This window comes from Octopus sinensis, linkage group LG13, assembly GCF_006345805.1.
Source record: "Octopus sinensis linkage group LG13, ASM634580v1, whole genome shotgun sequence".
NCBI lineage: Eukaryota > Metazoa > Mollusca > Cephalopoda > Octopoda > Octopodidae > Octopus > Octopus sinensis.
This window is the reverse complement of record NC_043009.1, coordinates 34,403,166-34,425,675: the sequence shown is the minus strand read 5'-3', so window position 1 is coordinate 34,425,675 and position 22,510 is coordinate 34,403,166. Positions and strand designations below refer to the sequence as shown.

Genomic DNA, 22,510 nt, shown 5'->3' with positions numbered 1-22,510 from the left:
CCTCAACAAATTCTGTCCAACCCATGCAAGCATGGAAAAGTGGATATTATGATAATGATGATGGTAATAATGATTTATAGATAAACAGATGAGAGAGAGTAGCTATGAGCTATAAACTATTACATCATCATCATACTCATTGTCATTTTACAACTGCTTTCTATGCTGGTATGTGTTGGACAGATTATCACAGTCTAAATTCTTATGTAGATTTACTACTTTCTTGGAAGACAACGCAGAAATCCAACCACATTTTTTGTTGAAGAGAGAAAATATTAGTTCATTAACTTGTATTGTTTTAAATATTTTCAGCACATATGGGAAGCTGTTTCAGTCATGTTTGGGTCTTATTATAATCTCATCAGTAAGGCATAAACTTCACCATATTTATGGAATTAGTGATGTGTGTGTTTAGTATATATATATATATATATATATATATATTATACACATACACACACACACACATTATATGTAGCATCATAATAATCTGTGAAATAAATCCTATTAACTAGTATTTTAAGAAATTAGTGTGCCATTAACCAGCCATGCCATTCCAAGTTATTTAACATTAATTAAAATGGTCATTAGTTAGTTAATTAGTGGGTGCATCTGAGTGTTGTTGTTGGTATGACAGAACACAGAACTAGCCACTTACTGGTTGCTGGGACAGAAATGTCCCCCACACCATCTAGAAATAGCTGTCTACATTTCTGTTTAATTGAAATGTGTGCTGCAAAAATAAGGACAAACTAAACACACACACATACACACGTGTGCATACTATGGTGATCATCATTACCACAACCACCATCACCTCTACTGCCACTAATATCATCACTACTATCAACATCACTTTTATTATTCTCCATCAGCATCACCACTGACGACGACCTTGCATCATTATCTCATAGTTATTGAAATGCGCTAGTTTTTGTCATAGCCCAGTTGATCGAGTGATGAACAAGAGCAGTAATTCTGTCACCACTACCATCTTCATCATTATTACCATCACATCATCACTATCATTACCACCATCATCATTGCCTCCTTCCTCAGCTTTTTTCTTTGCTGAATGAAAATAAACAGACACATACATTTTTCTCAAACCTAGTTATAACTATAACCATATGTTAATAAAATTAAATATGACCAGATGTTAAATAAATAGCATATGAAAAAAAACTTTAGAAAATACATTAATAAATCTATTAATTTTTCTACTTTTACTTTTTTTTTTTTTTTTACTTACATGTTTCAGTAGAAACTCTGACATTTATTGATAATGGACTGGTTGTCAAATGTGTCAGTATTAACCATTTTACTAGGTGCAGCAGCTGTATAAATGTTTCTTCAGTGGATGAGGTTCTCTCTATATTTTTTCCGCTTTTTTATGAAATTCAAAGAGTTAAATGTTTCTTTTACTTAATCCAAGGCCAGTTTTGCAAGAAGTGAGAGCGATGATTAAATTAACCCAGCTGATATATGTATATTTACATGCATATATGTATATATATATGTGTGTGTGTGTGTGTGTGTGTATGTATATATGTATATATATATATATGTATGTATATATATGTATGTATATATATGCATATATGTATATATATATGTATATATATGTATGTATATATGTATGTATGTATGTATATATATATGTATGTATATATATATGTATGTATATATATATATGTATGTATGTATGTATATATGTATGTATATATATATATATGTGTGTATGTATATATATATATATATATGTATATGTATATATATATGTGTGTATATATATATATATATGTATATGTATGTATATATGTATATATATATATATGTGTGTATATGTATGTGTGTATATGTATATGTATGTATATATGTATATATATATATGTGTGTGTATATGTATGTGTGTATATATATATATATATATATATATATATCCTTCCTTTAAGTTCATTTACAGGAAATGTTTTTGAGCATACGTATATATGAAAGCTCCTATTTTATTATGTCAGCTAATGAAACCAACTTGCAATAGCAGTTTTACGGGGTTGTACCGAGATGTGCTGATATAATGTGGGATAAATATAATAATGTGGGAATGAAATCAAATCAAATCAAATCAAAACAAATCAAAATAGATGAACATTAATGGAATTGTATCTTTGTGGTACCAGTGCCGGTGGCACACAAGAAAACCATCCGAACGTGGCCGTAGCCAGTACCGCACCGACTGGCCTCCGTGCTGTGGGCACGTAACAAACACTATCCGATCGTGGCCGTTCGCCAGCTTCATCTGGCACCTGTGTCGGTGGCGCATAAAAACACCATCCGAAGACCCGGCAAGACTAGTCAGGCCATAACCTGTGGCCCCTACCTGGGACGTAGTCAGTCCACCTGTGCATACCTTCCTTCTTGTGACACTTGTGAAGACCTGTTAAGGCAAGTGAAAATCAAAACAAATCAAAATAGATGAACATCAATGGAATTTGTATCTTTGTGGTACCAGTGCCGGTGGCACGTGGCACACAAGAAAACCATCCGAACGTGGCCGTAGCCAGTACCGCATCGACTGGCCTCCGTGCTGTGGGCACGTAACAAACACCATCCGATCGTGGCCGTTTGCCAGCCTCATCTGGCACCTGTGTCGGTGGCACATAAAAACACCATCCGAGCGTGGCCGTCTGCCAGCCTCGTCTGGCACCTGTGTCGGTGGCACATAAAAAACACCATCCGAGCGTGGCCGTTTGCCAGCCTCGTCTGGCACCTGTGTCGGTGGCACATAAAATCACCCACTACACTCTCGGAGTGGTTGGCGTTAGGAAGGGCATCCAGCTGTAGAAACACTGCCAGATCTGACTGGACTGGTGCAGCTTTCGGGCTCCCCAGACCCCAGTTGAACCGTCCAACCCATGCTAGCATGGAAAGCGGACGTTAAATGATGATGATGATGATGATGATGATGAAAATAATAATAATCCATGGATGGGATTTATAAATATTTTAATGGATTGCTACTCGTGTGTCAACAAATCACATATTTCTTATGATCATAGTTCATGTGTTCATTTCCTCAGGCAATATAGAATTAATGTTGAAGCAATGATTGTATAACATTTGCTCTTTTGGATCTTTACCTTTTGACCAACAGATTTAAAAAATAATTTTTTGTAACTAAACACTTTCAAACTTCGGACACTGGTAGGATGTGTCATATAAAACATCTTTTACTCTTAGCATTTTTGAGAAAAACTTATATTTACAAAATTATTTCACATTAAAGTTCTCGTATTTCGGTAATTTCAACCAATCAATGATGTGTATCCAGCTGAATAAAATTACTGCTGTTGTTTGTCAACAAGAACTTCTAGCGGTGTATATTTCGTTTGTCACTGTTATTTATGACAACCCTAACCCCCTAACCTTAAAACCAGTACAAACGCACGAACGATGTCATAAATAACAGTGACAAATGAAAAATACACCACCAATAGTTGCTGTTGACAAACAACGGCAGTAATTTTATTCAGTTGAATACACATCATTGATTGGTTGACATTACCGAAATACAAGAACTTTACCATGAAATAACTAAGTAAATATAATTTTTCTCAAAAATGCTAAGAGTAAAAGATATTTTATATGACACATTCTACTAGTGTCTGAAGTTTGAAAGTGTTTAGTTACAAAAAATTATTTTTTAAATCTGTTGGTCAAAAGGTAAAGATCCGCTCTTTCTATTGGACTGTACTGTAATCATCCCAGGAATATGGATTATTTGTGGAAACATGCATAGTGCTGCATTAAAATATTTATAAATTATATCCATGGATTATTATTACTACTGTGGCTATAAGGATCCTTCTCAACCACATGGTTCCAGGTTCTGTCCTACTGCATGGAACTGGAGCAAATTTAAAAAGGTGATCGAAGTGAATAAAAATTATTTAAATATATATAAGGTTATTATCAATAATATTAATACACTAATCATTTGTTTTTGTACGTACCTGTTGTTGTGTCACACTTCTTCGAAGTGGCAAAGCAAGGGAAGAGGACAGAGAAAATAAGAGAAAGTGAGAGAGACAGTGAGTGGTGACGGCATTCATTTTGTGTTTTTAAATGTTTATCACATCGCAAGAGAAGTAGATACATAGATACATATACACATTGTAAAAAGAGGAAGTGAGAGAGACAGTAGATACATAATTCCAAAGAAAAGTTCATAAATATATCAACACAGCAAATATTGGTTGTCAATTTCACTTTTCATTACCACATGAGGATAAAATTAACTCACAAATGGCTGAGTACTCCACAGACATGCATAACATTAATGTAGTTCTCAGGGAGATTCAGCTTCACACAGAGTATGACAAGGCTGGCCCCTTTGAATTTCAGCTACAACTCAAGACATATATATATGAATGTATTTCTATGTGTGTATAGTATAGTTTAGAAGTACATTTGCAATAACAAGTGTCATGTGGTGGAAATTAATGGTTACTAAACTTTCATTCATAAATCCATTTATTATTTCGTTCTTTTGCATTTCAATTTGTACATTTGTACCCAGAAATTTTCAACAACTGCATGCCAGAAGAAATGGAAAAACGAGTAATTTTTATCTCCTAAAAATCCTGACTGTCTTGCAATAAATGAAAAAGTTTTTAATATTATACCAGAGGCATTTAAAAATACTTAAGCGCAGATTCAGTGTCCTGCAATAATGAAGAGGAGGTTCAGAGCTATCCATTTGAATTCATAAACTCACTCACTCCATCCAGTATGCCTCCTCATCACTTCAACTTAAAAGTAAAGGCTATTGTAATGCTGCTAAGAAGTCTTTCAATCAGTCAAGGATTATGTAATGGAACTTGCATGAAAGTGCAAAGACTTCATGAACATTGTGTAGAAGCATCATTGGTAACAATCTCCAACAGAGGTCATACAGTTCTAATGCCCAGAATTAAACTTAGCCCAAGTAATGCAAATATTCCATTCACACTAAACAGACTTCAGTTTCCACTTCGACTTGCATATTCAATGACAATTAATAAGGCTCAAGGGAAAACATTTGAAAAAATTGGAATACATTTACCTCAACCGGTATTTTCTCATGGCCAATTATGTCGCATTTTCAAGAGCATGAGCTATGAACAATATCAAAGTAAGAGTTATGCACTCAATTGGGATAAGAGACAAGGCCAAAAGCATGGTGTGACACACACACAAAATATTGTCTACCGTGAAGTACTGTGAGGAAGACCACCGAACCAGCTAACATCACCACCACACCAGTTGCTCCATCATTACACATCCACATTACACCTTTAAAATCAGGGAACCAGTTAGAGGTTGTCTGGAAAGTTTATGCCGATTTTTAAAGGAAAGAAAAAGGTCAATAAATACTCGCAAATATATCCGAAGAAAAATGTTATTCTGGTTATTATAACAAATTCAGAAACTTGGCAAAGTAGAAAGCCTGAGCGGCTCTTTCAATATAATTACAGAAATGTTATTCCACTCCTTCTAACCAGTTTCAAAATAATGTTTTTTTTAACAGTCCTTGTCTTCTTCATCATTGTGAGTATCAACATTGCCCAACCTTTTTACTGCGTTAGTCAGTATTTATTCTACAGCCTATAATGTTACACAGTTAAAAAATATGTAGTTAATGTCAAATTAATTTATATCTTTCTCCATACATCCTTCAGCAAATATTTAAAATTAACATTACAACAACAACATCTTCCTTTCTATACACTTGGTTCAGCGCTTGTTTCAAAATTGTAAAATAAATTATTTTTGTACTAGCACTGTGACCCAGCAACACCGGGTCATAGTGCTATGCATGCATATACAGCTGCGTGCGTGCACACATATACGTGAGTACTGTCCAATCACATACAGCTAGCTGGCATTCAATTGGCGTATCAAGCTTCGGGCATTTTGATTGGATAGAAAATCACAAAAAAGTCACTTCTATTGATTGTTTAATGGCTTTGCGCGGTGACTGGGGATATGTAAAGATGTGCACGACCACTCTTGGACGGTTTTGAATGACCATAGAAATTGCGAGCCCTGTAACTGAAAAATTGTGGATTTGTATAAAGGACACGCACACAGACAGACATTTTGCCATTTATATATATACTAGCAGTATCGCCCGGCGTTGCTCGGGTTGTAAGGGAAATAACTATATAAGCATTTTTAGAGAGTTATAGCCAAAAAATAGCAAAAAAAATGCATTAAAAATTGAAAAAAAATTAAGGTAAATTTTTTTTTTAAATCGTTGACACATCATAGATATTTTTAGAGAGTTACTTCCCTTATATAAAAGCGAAAAAAATGCATTAAAATGGAAAAATATGATGGTAAATTTTTTTTAAATCGTAGACTCATCGTAGACATGCGCTAATACCCAGAAGGGCTCGATATGAATCACGACTATAAGATACCCGCTTTTGGTTAAACTGCACCACAAAATGTGGGAGTAGTTAGGAATCTAAATCGTAGGAGACAGACACACAACTTCACTCTTATATAAAGATGCTTTTTTTTTTCAGTCATAGAGTTAGATTTATGAAGGTCTTCAGTAGAAAATCCTTCGAATTCTGACTCGCTGCTTGATATAATGAAATTCGTATCCATTTTTTGTCAGAATTACAAATTTTGAAAACACAATAGGAACAAATTTCGGAAAAAAATCTCCCATAATTCACGGAATTAAAATTACACTTCGATTTTTGTACAAAACTGTATTTGAAGTGTTTACGAAGTATAATACGTGTTTTCACGAATGTACTAAAGAGATTTACTCTGATATTCTCATTTAAATATGAATAGGTAAATTCGGGCGGTTTGGTAACGAAAGGGTTAAACGGATGCATACGTAACTATATATAAGTGTCGTCTGTTTATACATAAACACTGTTTCATACTTTCAGTTTAGTCTTCCTCAAATCACTCTGTCGCTATTTACTCTCTTCCAAGAACATTTTCACTCACTCTTATCTCTTAGCTTGCCATACATTTTACTCATGTATCTATCAGCGTGATAGACAGAAACAAATATTACATCGCCATCGCATTCTATTGTCTACCTGTCAACACACACACAGTCAATTAGTTTCACTTTATTCGTTGCACACTGTGTGCGTGCGTTTGCGTGTGCTGTAAACCAGACTAAGAAAAGCATTTGACATACACACCAGCATGTGAGTTTTCTGTAAATTTTGCTTAATTGGAGTTTAAATTTTAAAAACTGGACCTGGCATGACCCGATGCATTCTACTCTTAAAAATGCTAGGTAAATTGTAATTGAAGAAATCCTATATTGTAGATTTCTATAAGTGACAAAGGGAGGCAGATAAAATCTGCCTTTTATAATAAGAGATATATGAATTATCGAATTATGCTTTCTGAATTTTCTTGGACTTTCACTTTCTTCACCGTGATATTTAATTGTGAATTTTATAACATTTATTACATGTTCCAAATAAATGTTGACTTTCTGTACTTTGTTACATTGGTGACACATAGTAACTTTTGCTAAAATGGTGACTTTCCATTTTTTTTTATAGCATAACTATGCTACAGAAAGTATGTTTTGCACCTATATTGACTACATTTCGTTTCGCTTGAACTTCGTATGTGTACATTTTGCTGTTTTCAATATTATCAATTCTATGAGTGTGTTTCTGCATTCCTTACGTCTATAGTAAACTATAGTAAAGAACATTTTATGCTGTTTTAATGAGCCCACATCTAATGAAGTAGTCATCCTTTTGGTTGGTGATCCCCATGAAAATCATGATATTCTCATTCGTTTTCAAGATAACAACCTTAAACGTGTTTCACACCCTCATCCCTCTTATCATGCACTCCAGTATCCTCTTATTCTGTGGAATGGACAAGATGGGTATCATTTCAATATTCCACGGATTGAACCTGCAACAGGATAGCCAATTACAAACAAAAAGGTATCGTCAAATGACTTCTATTCTTACCAACTCATGTTAAGACCAGAACAATCAAATCAATTACACATGTCAAATAAACTTTATTTTCATTTACATATTTTCTACATTATCTCAACGACCAGCTATAGTTATTTCTCTATGATAGAAATGTAAAGTGATGAACTGAACACTATTAAGTTTTTTTTTAAAGAAACGTTTGAGGATATAACATCAAAGGTAGCCTATAGTAAGAAGAGGGGTAAAGGTCAGAAAAGAAAAAAACAAATAAATGAGAAGTATATAATGATATGTAAATTAAATAAAACCTTAAAGTCTTGGAAAAAGATATATTTAATGTATGTGAAATGTAAGAAGAAAATTAATGTTTAAATTATATATAATGATAGATATCACCTGTATTAACTAAAGGTGGGTTTCTGCCAATGTTTACATCAGTATACATGCTCTGTAACCGTGTTTACAAGGGGAATTTTAGAAAAAAGAATAAAAAATAGTTCAGAATTGCAGAGAAGACAGAATTCCTTGCCTTTATCATAAGGGATCGAAATTGAGAGAATCAACCAATCTAAATTAAATTGTTTATAATGGTCTTTTAGATACCAAATTAATTTACTAAGTCCTGTACTGTTACGTTTATTCCTATCCCTATCCTTTGCAATAATACCAGTGATATCTTCGAAACATGTGTCAGAAGTAAAAGAATTTGAATTACACCTGCGTTTAACTCCATTTATTTATTTTTATATATATATATAATACAAAATTATTTCACATAAACCTGGAGTTTCTACCTTTAAAAACAAGGAGTTAAAACCTTTTTACTTGTGTGATTTTTTGCTACCCTGGCAACTAGTTATCTATTTTTTCGGTGATGATTGTAAACAAGGGAAAAATACATCTATTTATATATGTGTGTATGTATTTATATATATATATATATATATATATGTGTATATATATGTATGTATGTATGTATAAATATGTGTATATATATGTATGTATAAATATGTGTATATATATGTATGTATAAATATGTGTGTGTGTATATATATATATATATATGTATGTATATATAAATATGTGTATATATATATATATGTATATATATATATATGTATATATGTGTGTATATATATATATGTATGTGTGTATATATATATATATGTGTGTATATATATATGTATGTATATATATATATGTATGTATATATATGTATGTATATATATATATGTATATATATATGTATATATATATATGTATGTATATATATATATGTATATATATATGTATATATTATATCTATATATACATATATATATGTGTGTGTGTGTGTGTGTATGTCATTGAGTGAAGGTGCATGGCTCAGTGGTTTGAGTGTCAAGCTTATGATCGTGAGGTTGTGAGCTCAAATCCTGTGTTGTGTTCTTGAGCAAGACACTTTATTTCATGTTGCTCCAGTTCACTCAGCTGTAGAAATGTGTTGCGACGTCACAGATGCCAAGCTGTATTGGCCTTTGCCTTTCCCTTGGATAACACCAGTGGCTTGGAGAGGGGAGGCCAGTATGCATGGGTGACTGCTGGTCTTCCATAAACACCCTTGCCCAGACTTGTGTCTGGGAGGGTAACTTTCTAGGTGCAATCCCATGGTCTGTGTTGTGACCAAAGGGGGTCTCAGATATGTGTCATTGTGCATGTACGACAGTGTAAACATCTTGAGAGAAAAGTTAGGCATAAGAGGCATCAGATGTGTTATGCAAGAGAGACGTCTGTACTGCATCTGGACAAGGACAGTTGTGTAATGAAGTACTGATCTCTAACTGGAGGGAACCTGTAGTAGAGGTAGACTCAGGAAGCATTATTTTTGAACATTAGGCCTCACAGACGCAATGTGGCCAATGCTGGTGTCGTGTAACTAGCACCCATGCCAGTGGCACATAAAAAGCCCCCTTCATGTATTGGGCCCCATGGAAGCACTGACAAATGACCGAGACCTTTGGCACCATGTTGTGCTCAAGCCTAGTGAAATTGTAGTTGTGGCAGATATTGGTGTCACACATTTATAACCCATGCCAGTGGCACATAAAAGCACCCATTACACTCTCAAAATGGTTGGCATTAGGAAGGGTATCCAGCCACAGAAACCATGCCAAATCCGACTGGAGTCTGGTGCAGCCCCTCTGCTTGCCAGCCCTGGTCAAATAATCCAACCCATGCCATCATGGACAGCAGACGTTTGATGATGATGATGATGTATATATAATTATTTATGCATGTATATATGTATGCATGTATGTGTGTGTATATGTCTCAAACTTACTGAAATTTTACTCATAAAGACTCGGGTCTTTCTTAGTTTTAACTTTTAGTTTTAGTTTTGAGTTAGTTTTATCTATGACATCATTATTTCTGATTATGACTGCCCTGGTTTTAGCTATTTCTCTCTTTGTTCTAGCTATGAAGTTCCTTAGTTCTGACTATAACTCCCTTAGTTCTGATTACAACTTCCTTAGTTTATCTATGACTTCCTTTGTTCTGATTATGACTTACTTTATTCTTGGTATGACTTCCTTGCTTCTGGCTGTGACTTTCTTAGTTCTTCTAGCTATGATTTCCTTACTTCTAACTATAACCTCTTTACTTCTGGCTATAGCAGATGTGAAGATGAAAGATAAATCTCTTTTTGGATGGAACCGACTAAAAGACTTTAACCCTTTCATTACCAACCCGGCCAAAACCGGCTCTGGCTCTGTAGTACAAATGTCTTGTTTTCATAAGTTCTGAATTAAAATCTTCCACCAAACCTTAGTCGCAATTTATGTTCCTAACACTAGCTGAATGATAACTAAGTTATTTTACTAAATTCTTTGTTTATATTTAAAGTAATTGAAAGAAACACAGAGCATCTCAACAGAAATACAGTAACGAAAGGGTTAAAGCCTCAAAACACCAAAGATGTGGCTAACTAGTTAGCAAAATATAAATTACTTCGGCAGTGGTGTCCCTCCTTACATATTTAGATACAGTGTAAGCATCATGTTATTTGTACCTAATTGAATTAAAAGTTGTGATGTCCAAGCATTCCTCAAGAGGCATTATGACAAGGTGCTGAAAAATTCCTGGCTTTAAGGGTACTACGAAAGGCCTGGTTGAAAGCCCAGCCTTCCAAGTTCTTTAACAAAGCTTACAAAATCTGAAGGATGATTGCAATGAGTGTGTGAATTTGAGAGGGGAATATGTTGAATAAAATCGTAATTAACTGATCCTCTTGTATTTTCTTTTACCAAAAGCTAGGAACTTTTCAGCATCCCCTTGTAGTTAATATCAGTGAAGTTACGGGACATAAAGAGACACAATCTAAATATTGCTGGTCTTAAGAGTAGTTTTATTCATTGAAATGTACATATACACACACATGCAAGCACACACACACACACACACACACACACACAGAGAAGTTTGTGAAGACAGGAGGTGTAGGAGATAGGAAAACATGTGAGTGGGGTAGGGAAAAGAGGCTGTATGGAAAGCTTAGAGTAGGTGGAGGATGCCGAGAGGGGAAGGTGAGAATAGAGGAAAATAAAGAAAAAAAAGACAGGAGCAAATTGTTTCTTCTTGTTGCTGTTATTATTGTTGTGGGTACAGGTAATAAAAATCTTCTATAATCCAACAGATTTATGAGCAAAGGCAATCCAGTCCTGACTACAAGTTTCCAGTATTAGATTATGCAATGTTATCTACATACATTATGCATTAAAATCTAAAAGAAGTAGAATGGTCTCACCTGGATTGTCTCTGATCTCCTGGATTACAACAAACCAGGGACTAAATAACAATAGCTCCTCTTAAGTGACACACTTATTATTTTTGCTTTTGATTATTATTATTTTTTAAGGTTTAATGAAAGGAAGAGGGGCAGCCCCCACATCAGAGCCCACCAAGATTGGTAAGCAACAGGGAAAAAGTTATCCTTAGACTGGAGATCCGACCTACATGGAACTGAATGAATTCTAATAAGTCATGCAAAAAGCAGATGAAGGTGTTACACTAGGCAATAGAATAAGTTTACCACTCAACAACAGGAATTGTCCCAAGAATGGACTTTTGTAGACTAAAATTTACTCATAAGGCTTTGGTTAATCCAAGATCATGGTAAAAGAAATTTCCCTTAGGTTCATACTGTGTGATTGAATCCAAAACCATGTGGCTTGAACATAAACTTCTAAATTACACAACCACACATCAGTTTATGATATACTAGCAGTATCACCCGGCGTGCTCGGGTTTGTAAGGGAAATAACTATATAAGCATTTTTAGAGAGTTATAGCCAAAAAATAGCAAAAAAATGCATTAAAAATGGAAAAAAATTATGGTAAATTTTTTTTAAATCGTTGACTCATCGTAGACATTTTTAGAGAGTTACTTCCCTTATATAATAGCGAAAAAATGCATTAAATGGAAAAAAATTATGGTAAATTTTTTTTTAATCGTTGACTTATCGTAGACATTTTCAGGGAGTTACTTCCCTTATATAATAGCGAAAAAAAATGCATTAAAATGGAAAAAAATGATGGTAAATTTTTTTTTTAATTGTAGACTCATCGTAGACATGCACTAATACCCAGAAGGGCTCGATATGAATCACGACTATAAGATACCCAGTTTTGGTTAAACTGCACCGCAAAATGTGGGAGTAGTTAGGAATCTAAATCGTAGGAGACAGACACACAACTTCACTTTTATATATAAAGATATATATATAAATGCTCTTCTGTATTTATGAAGGAAATGCTGTTCCTTGCTGTTTCTCTCTCTGAGCAATCCTTAATTTATAGTATTTAGATACCTAATCTGCCTCACTCTCACTACATGTGCATGCATGTGTGCGTAAACATACAGATACACACACACACATTAGCCATAGTATATAGTGGTACTTTATTTATCGACCCCGAAAGGATGAAAGGCAAAGTCGACCTGAGTTCAAATTCCGCCAAGGTCAACTTTGCCTTTCATGCTTTCGGGGTCGATAAATAAAGTACCAGTTTTGCAACTGGGGTCATTGTAATTCCTTTGTCCTTGTTTGTCCCCTCTATGTTTAGCCTCCCCGTGGGCAGTAAAGAAATATATATAGTGGGACAAAGCAGGTGCATGAAGAGCATCTGCTGACCAAACTGGCTAAAGAGTCAAATACCTTGACTCACAGCATTTTGTTTTTACTTTGGAATTTGACAACTATTTCAAAGAAGTTGAGGGGCAGAATAGGGTCTCCTTCCTGTATCTGGTCACTCGACATATCTGGTTGTGTTAATGAGTGTTTTATGAATGCTGAGTTCAGATCCTTTTCCAAGAATGTAAAAAACAGAAATTCGTTGTACATTATCTTTATCTCAGGACACGGACACACACACAACATTAGGAAGGTCTACATGGATATTGACTTGTTAGAAATAGCTGCCAAACCCCCTTAGCTCACTCACACCCATATGCATTTGTCAAGGATACAACTTAGTTTTTCTCTCTCTCTCCTCCACACTCTCTCCTCTCTTCCTTCTCCCTTACTATATATATATATGCATACACACACATACACATGCGCACACACAGGAACGCACATATACTTCCATACACACAACCCTGTGCACACACTCATACACACATCCACACATACATGCACACATGCATGTGTACACACAACTACATGCACATACACGCACAGGAATGCACATATACCTCCACACACAACCCCACATACAGACACACACACATACACACACACACATGCATACACACATATACAGATGCACCAAACACAACCCCACGTACATACACACATGAATGCACATATACTTCCCACACACACAACACATACATACACGCACATAATTACACATACAGGGCATACACACATGCATATACACGCACATATACACATGCACACACAAAACACACATACAACATATACATACATGCACAAACATAAATACACACGCACACACATACTTCAAACTGCCAGTCAAACACCTTTCTACTGACCATTCCTCTAATTACATGTGAAGAAACACACAACTACACAAAAGACCACCACTCCTGTTAATCATGCTGCTGAATTCTTCCTACAACATTAAGAGACACAAAGTTCATTCAGACATACACATATAAACAGCCAACACCACACACACACACAGACTTGCACACATGCACACACACACACATACCTCCTTTTCTTAGAAACTTTTTCTTCACCCATTCCCTTCCAGTTATTTCAAAATGTAAACACATGTGGATCGTTGGTGACTTTTATCCTTCATCTCCTTTTTCTGACAAAGAGCTTTGCTTGAAATGTAAAACTACCTTTCCTTCCTTCCCTGAGTGTCTGCTAATACTTTGCATGTACCACATATTCGCGTTGTTGTTTTTTTTTCTTGTGTTTGTTTTGGGGGGACCACGTGTGTACCGTTGGCGATTTTTTTTTTTTTTCCTCCGTCTTTCCATCTCTGGATCTTTCCTTTTCCTATGTTTCTGACGTAGATCTCCGCTCGAAACGTAAAACCCTCTTTCTTCCCTTCCTTCCTGAGCGTCCAATAATACTATATTTGTTCCACGTCCTCGTGTTGTTGTGTTTTCATGTTTGGATTATATATATATATATATATATATATATATATATATATGTGTGTGTGTGTGTATACATATATATACTCTCCCCACAGTTTTTTCTTCCTCTCTGTTTTCTCTCTTTCTTCCCCAATTTCTTTCTTATTCAACTGTCTTTTGCTTCCTCCTCCTCTCTCTCTCCATCTTCCTTTCTATCCACCCATCCATCATCTCAAGTTTTTCCACACAGTTTTCTCACAGTCCCCCCACCCCCACCCATGTGCCTCCTGTTTCCACAGACCTGCATTTCAGCAAATATCTAACTACACACTAACACAAATATCAGCAACATAAATGCACACACTTATACATATACACACACATGCATACATATACACACTCACACACATGCACACGCACTAACACAAAGTTTCATTGTTTGGTCCATTTAGATGCCAAAATATATTTTAAAAACAACAAAAATACTAATTCAACTAACAACAGATACATACACACCCACATACTTGCTCCCTCTACATATACACACATATACGTAAACATGTTTACACAAAGTTTTATTGTCTGGCCCATTTCAGTACCACTACCATGGCAATAAAACAAAATCAAATCTCCACAGCAAAGCAAAATGCTTCAGTGTAGCTGCTTAACCATTTGGAAATTGTAGCCAAATCCTACTGTCTTAAAAAGAGAAGGGCACCTTAGATGATGTCGCCCAACATGCACTATGCCTAGGCATGGTCACAACTGAGAAATGTTAGTTGTATGTCTGTTAGATCTCTCATTACAATCTTCAATTCTGTCAGTGTTGAAGACCAAGTTGAGAGATGAAGAGGCTGCAATGAGGGAGGGAGAAATGGTAGGGTGAGAGAGTGAGAGATTAGGGTGTGTAAGTTTAAAAGTAAACATCAGGAGTTTCATCTGGGAAATAGGAAATGCATCATACCTTGTTGCACCTTCTGTATATGTTTGTGTGCTACTCACACAAACATATATACATGTGTGTGTGTATGTATGTATGTATATATATATATATCAATAATAAAGTGATTGTTTCTTATCAGGAACAAAATGTTTAGTAGGACTGCTATAGAAGTGCTCAATTAAATGAGACAAATATATTATGCTATGGTTGCAGAACAGACAAATATAAGGTCATCCACGTAACATTTCATATCTCGAACATTTAATCACATAATGCTTTTTCTTTCACATAGAATATACATGCATAAAATCACGGAAGATGAAACACAACTCATCAATACAAGCATATAAGAAAAATGTGTGAATACAGTTCATCGTGGTTAAAAGTTAATGATTTAGCGACGAAAAAAAATATATTTTTTAACATTACAACATCTAGAATAATAAATACATAAAAATATAAAGAAATTTATAAATATATGGATATATAAAAATATAAAAGTACATATGTATAAGAAACATATAAATAAATAATATATAAGGTAAGATAAAAGTTCATTGTTTAGAAATTTTTTCAATTAAAAATTACTTTTCAAGATAAGGGAAACCTATTGTTAAAAGCCAGGGTCCAAATACACCCCATGCTTTATTGAAGGACCATAAATCTGATTTTTTATCTAATCCTTCGATTAGATTGATATGCCTGACAAAGTCTGATTTGGGTAGAATCAGCAAATCTATTATCGATGGTATTATCCCAATTGTGAGGGAAAAGGAACTGAGAATGTGATACTTTGGTTTGACTCTCTCAAAGATAAACCTAAGCCTAATTTCATACAATTCGACATTTTGAATTATTATAGCCCTATCTTGTTAAACAAAGCCTTAATTTTTGCAAGAAGGTTTGTAGAGATACTTAAGTCTGATATAGGGGTAATTTTGGCGGCAAGGGAAACACTTATCTCCTATAATGAGAGTGATTGGCAGAGAGCCAACTCAACTAATTTTTTTGATATAACCATGGGGTCCTCAGATTCTGCACAGGTGACTGACTTAGTTGGCTTATATCTACTCTCAGAGATTAAGAAAAACTTCCCTCCTCTCACTGGTGGATTGTATAGAGATGATGCCCTTTTTGCCATGCCAGGCCTCTCTAAGACGGCATTGAATAGATTAAAGAAATCACTGAGAAGCTTCTTGAGGGATTTTTTAAAATCTTGATATCATCTTCGACATTAATTCTAGGGTGGTGAATTTTTTGGATGTTACCTTGTGTTTAAATACCGGTCTCTATTATCCCTTTTGTAAGCCTAATAAATCCATATCATATATTAATGTATCATCCAATCACCCAAAATCTACAATAGACAGCATCATTACTGCGATTTCAACTAGAATATCTAATTTATCTGCGAATGAAGAAATTTTTGAACAGCATGCACCGGTATATAATAATGCCCTAAAGTTAAGTGGATTCAAAACTAAAATATTTTATATCCTTAATACTAGACTCAAAAACAAAATGGCTGGTTTGCCATTTAAGCACGTCACAAATACTATGAATAAATGCAGAGAACCACCTACCTGCAATAATAAGAGGCCTTTGAGTAGTAATGTGTTTTGGGATGCTCGTAATAGGTACAGGTATAAGAAAATTAATAACCTTGGCAAGGAGTTAAACAAAACGGGAGGCTCACGGTCTAGAATAAGGGAAGTTATTTGGTTCGCTCCCCCTTTCTCCCTTAGAGTAAGGAACTTACCAAAAATGTTCTTTAGAATTCTGAAGGAGAACTTCCCAAGGAATCATAAATACTATAGTATTTGCAACAAGTCAACAATCAAGTTCTCTTACTCTGTAATGCCTAATTTTGCTTTGATTATTGCATCTATTAATAGAAGCAAGCTTGCTGGGCGAGAGAGTTGGAAAAGTTCCTTTGAGGATGACCAAGGACCTGCGAATAATAATTATGTAATGCCTAATGCCGATGGTACAAACAATCTGTCTTCATCTTACAATGGCACCTGTAACAAAATATGTGTCACTAAAGAATATTACAGTTGAATAAGGAAAAAAAATCCTTAATTGGCATAATGAACTAATTGTCAATTGTAAACATAAATTAAAATTTACATTCAAGAAATTTATGAGAGAAAATGGATAACTATAACAGACTTTATTTTTATGAAATTATTTTCTTATAACATTTTTCATTGATTTCACTTTACTTTTCATTGACTTCACTGTATCTATTTTTATCATTTTTGTTATCCTTTCTTTACATCATCTCATACTATTCTGATTCTTTGTTTTATTTTGTCTTCATTCATCTTTACCTTAATTGATATATATATATAAAAAACAAAGTTACCTTATACTACACGAGTGGATATGTAGAAAATAGAATTTGAAAATGCACTGGGATTCATCAGGATTTTTTATTTAAAAATTTTTAAAGACTTAATGGGTTCCACAGATTTCTCAGACTTTTAAAAGTTGAGATAGAAAGACATGGAGCTATGCTACAACTGTTTTGCTTCTGACTGGAGTTCAAAAATTCTCTTGTTTTTATAGAGAGAACACAGCTCAAATTAGTATCTGCTTTGGATATGATTTCATTGGCTGAGGATGATCATGTGATGAGGTTTAGAAATGTTTGTAAGTTCCCTGCCATGTTAATTCTTTAATGTTATGTGACAATATGGTGGCATAAGCTGTCAAAGTTATATATAATTTTATCGTTTACCTTTTACTTGTTTCAGTCATTAGACTGCAGCCATACTGAATTGGAAGGTTTAGTTGAACTAATGGACCATGCTATTTATTTGAGTCTAAGCATTGTACTTATAGCGATCTCTTTTTGCCAATCCACTAAGTTATGGGGACATAAACAAACCAATGTTGGATTTTCAAGCTGTTGTGAGGGACAAGCACAAACACAAAAACACAGACATATAGGTATATACAAATATATGTGTACCAAATTCACTCAAATTTAGTCAGCCTGAGGTAAAAGTGGAGGACACTTGCCCAAGGTGTCCCATAGTGGGACTGAATCCAGAATTACATAGTTAGGAAGCAAACTTCGTACAATAATTAGTTGTACAACTACAACTGTAGGAGTTAGAGCTCCACATAGATTATCTTTATCCAGTCAGCTTCCAGTATTGTGGTTAGTCAACTGCTGTACTTAGTAGTGTTACTAATTATAATATACAGAGCATATGTAGAGGAAAATTAAGATAAACATCATTATAAATAATGCAAGAAAGTGTTCCCCTGATGATTCATTGCAGTTAGGCATCCAAGTGCACTTAGAACATTCAGTGCTGAATTCTAAATAACTGCAATGGTGAAATCTATGTAGGAACTAAATATTTATATATGTGTATATATACAGTACCATCTTGGGACAGGAGTGAATTGTCAGAACTATTAGAATGTCTTGAGTATCTTTACCAGAATTCCACTGTTGCAAATATTTGGGCCTGGTTTCCAGAGAACTTCCTCCTTTCTTCTTACCAAAGTTAGTGGCTCTGAGAAAAGCGTCTTGGGCACTTTCCTTCCCTCACTGACCAAGCAATAAAAGAAAAAGAAACTTACCCCTTCATATTTTTGGCCCCTGCCAATTTGAGGAACCGTGATGAATAGAGTTAATAGTAATTTTAGCTAAATCAGTATGAAAGATTTTTTTGTATTATGGCTGAAATCAACATAGGTGCAGGAGTGGCTGTGTGGTAAGTAGCTTGCTAACCAATCACATGGTTCCGGGTTCAGTCCCACTGCGTGGCATCTTGGGCAAGTGTCTTCTGCTATAGCCCCGGGTCAACCAATGCCTTGTGAGTGGATTTGGCAGACGGAAACTGAAAGAAGCCTGTCGTATATATGTATATATATATGTATGTGTGTGTCTGTGTCTGTCCCCCTAGCATCGCTTGACAACCGATGCTGGTGTGTTTACGTCACCGTCACTTAGCGGTTCGGCAAAAGAGCCTGATAGAATAAGTACTGGGCTTACAAAGAATAAGTCCCGGGGTCAATTTGCTCGACTAAAGGCGGTGCTCCAGCATGGCCGCAGTCAAATGACTGAAACAAGTAAAAGAGTAAAGAGTAATAAAGTAAATGACATGAGCTGGTTTCATCAACTATATTCCCCATCTCCAAAATTTGTGCTAACATTAAAATGTTTTATTTTGCATTCCAATTTCCAATTTATGTCTGAATCATATATCTGTAATATTTGGTCTTTACAGATTGTGTATGAAGAATATGGAGAATGTTACACATTGTATATTGTTGCGGATACCAGCAAACAGAGAGAAACCTGGATTAGTACGATACGACACGGTATGTACAGGCTGCTATGACTTTTAAATTTGCCATGTAGGCTGGCTGTGTTTATCATGATGCAGAATATGTATACGTTGTTTCTGTGCTTATGTTGAAAGATCAGTTGTCATTATTTAAGTTCCCAGAGTATTCATGATCAAACAGAGCTATGATCAATGATTTTCCTCCCAAATCATAAACTTTTCATCTTTCTGCTTTTCAGACTTAAGTAATTGAGTGAAGAAAGTTCAAGATGGCTGCTGGATATTGGGCTGCTATTGGTCAATGCAGGTCACTGCTGACAACCCAGATATACCATCTTAAGTCTGACTACCCCATATGCTAGGGCAGGGTACTTAACTTCTGTTACCCGCATAGACTAGATTGATCCATCTAGGCCTTTCCATTCTATACATTTTCTGTAATCTTCTATGACTGTCTTTATATATATATATATATATATATATATATATATATATGTGTGTGTGTATGTGTGTGTGTATTGCTTTCCTTTCTTTCTTTCTTTCCCTAGCGCTGCCAAATCTTAATCTTACAATAAATTTGGTTATCCTCTCAATGATGCTGTTGCATAACTCCAAACAACACACTAGCACATCAGTTACACATGCACACACACACAGACATACTCATATGTACACACTCATACACACATGTTCACACATACCTACACACAGTAGATACTAACACGTGTATGTGCACGTATGCACACACACAATGATGTATAGTCACAGGTGATACATACCCTGATGTATACATACACCAGATTCACACACCCATGCACATACATTTGCATTAATGAACTCAGTGCTCAGGTACACACACACACACACATACATGCACACCAGCAGCTGGCATTGCTAACAATTCTCTTTTCATTCCTTAGACCAGTGCTTTCCAACCTTTTTGCTGGAACGGAACCCCAAGGAAACATTCCACTGGACTGTACTGGCAGAACCCTAAGGTTCTGTGGAACCCTGGTTGAAAACCACTGCCTTAGACAGTAACATGCTGCTTATATCCTGTCCAACCACATGGTCCTAGAAGTAAAGATTGGGATTTCTATCCCTATCTGATGTCACTACTGTATCAGTAACAGTACCAACAGTACCATGTGACATACCTTGACCAATAACAGCCCAATATCTAGTAGCCATCTTGAACTTTCTCCTTTTGGTTACCAAGGCTTGAAGAGCTTGGTTTGTTTTACAAGCCCATAAAACTTTAAGTTGCATGGAGCCAAATCAGACCATTATCAAATAATGTATGTAACTCCTGCCAAATGTGTTGAGTGCCACTTTCTTTTGTTTGTCTACTCACTCGTGTGTGTGTGTGGTTCAAATGTACAGAAAACAAAAGACAAAGACAGGTGTGGGAATAACAAGCAGGTGTAATAGTTTGATGTTTGGGAAGAATGGAAAAAGTCTTTGGTGTTTCAAACCTATACTTTTCAACATAAAGGGATGAGAGGGAAAAAAATGGAGAGAGAGAGAAAATGTGTCACGATTAACAGTTTAACATGATGAAATGACCAAAAGAAAGAGGCTGAATGGAGAAGAGATAACAGTGACCTGGCTGAACTGGGGTGTATGTATCTGCATGATTTATATATATATATAAATCATATTGGTAAAAATGGTAAACGGTAAGATAACAAAAGAAGGAAAGAGACCTCAATATTATGTAAATAGAGGAAATTTATCTGTAAAATAATACGTGACAATTATTCGGTAGCCAAGATAAAACTCTGAGTTTCGGATGCCAAGGTGGAATCCACAACACCATCTCTTCGGTTATCTGGCCATCTGAAATATATATATATGGTTTATATAAATCATATACACGTGTTAAAAAATTTTGTGTACATGGGTATAGAATAGAACAACAAAGGTATAAACAGGCAAAGAACTTGTGTCAGGTCAGATTGACATTTATATATTTAAACATAGTCAAAACATTAGTGTAGAAATGAATGTTAGAGGAGTCCAGATCACAAGAGGTCAATAAAAGATCAGTTGGGGTATGTTGTGGTATATGCTGGTATTCTCCTTGAGCAGTTATGCAATAAGTCCAAATTATTGGTATTAGGTAAGTAGAATCCAAGACGGGATAAGGAGAAGAAAGAAGGTGTGCAGATGCATAAGTTGTACATTTCCCTGCAATCAATCTACACCTTTCATTAGTATAGCAATCTATTCCATCGTCTTGAAGAAAGTGTTTTGCGTTGATACACTTTTATTATATACTAGTTCTATGACCCGGCAACACCAGGTCATGGTGCTAGTGCATGCATATACAGCTGCGTGTGTGCATACATATACGCGAGTACTGTCCAAATCTCTGACCAATCACATACAGCTAGCTGGCATTCAATTGGCGTATCAAGTTTCGGGCATTTTGATTGGGTTTTGGATAGAAAATTCACAAAAAAGTCACATCTATTGATTTTTTAATGGCTTTACGGGGTGACTGGGGAAATGTAAAGATGTGCACGACCACCCTTGGATGGTTTTGAATGACCATAGAAAGTGCGAGCCCTCTAAACTGAAAAATTGTGGATTTGTATAAAGGACATGCACACAGACATTTTGCCATTTATATATAAAGAGATTCCTACGTATTTTTCAATTAAAAAAACTG

The 22,510-nt window shown here is 35.2% G+C and overlaps 1 protein-coding gene across 1 annotated transcript in view; it reads left to right on the top strand.

The window, feature by feature from the left end:
• Positions 1-22,510, top strand: part of LOC115218386 (tyrosine-protein kinase TXK) — a 156,400-nt gene that overhangs the window by 85,432 nt on the left and 48,458 nt on the right. The window contains exon 4 of the mRNA XM_029788167.2: positions 19,777-19,870. Within this exon, the coding sequence (XP_029644027.1) occupies positions 19,777-19,870 (94 nt within the window). The remainder of the gene's footprint in view (positions 1-19,776; positions 19,871-22,510) is intronic.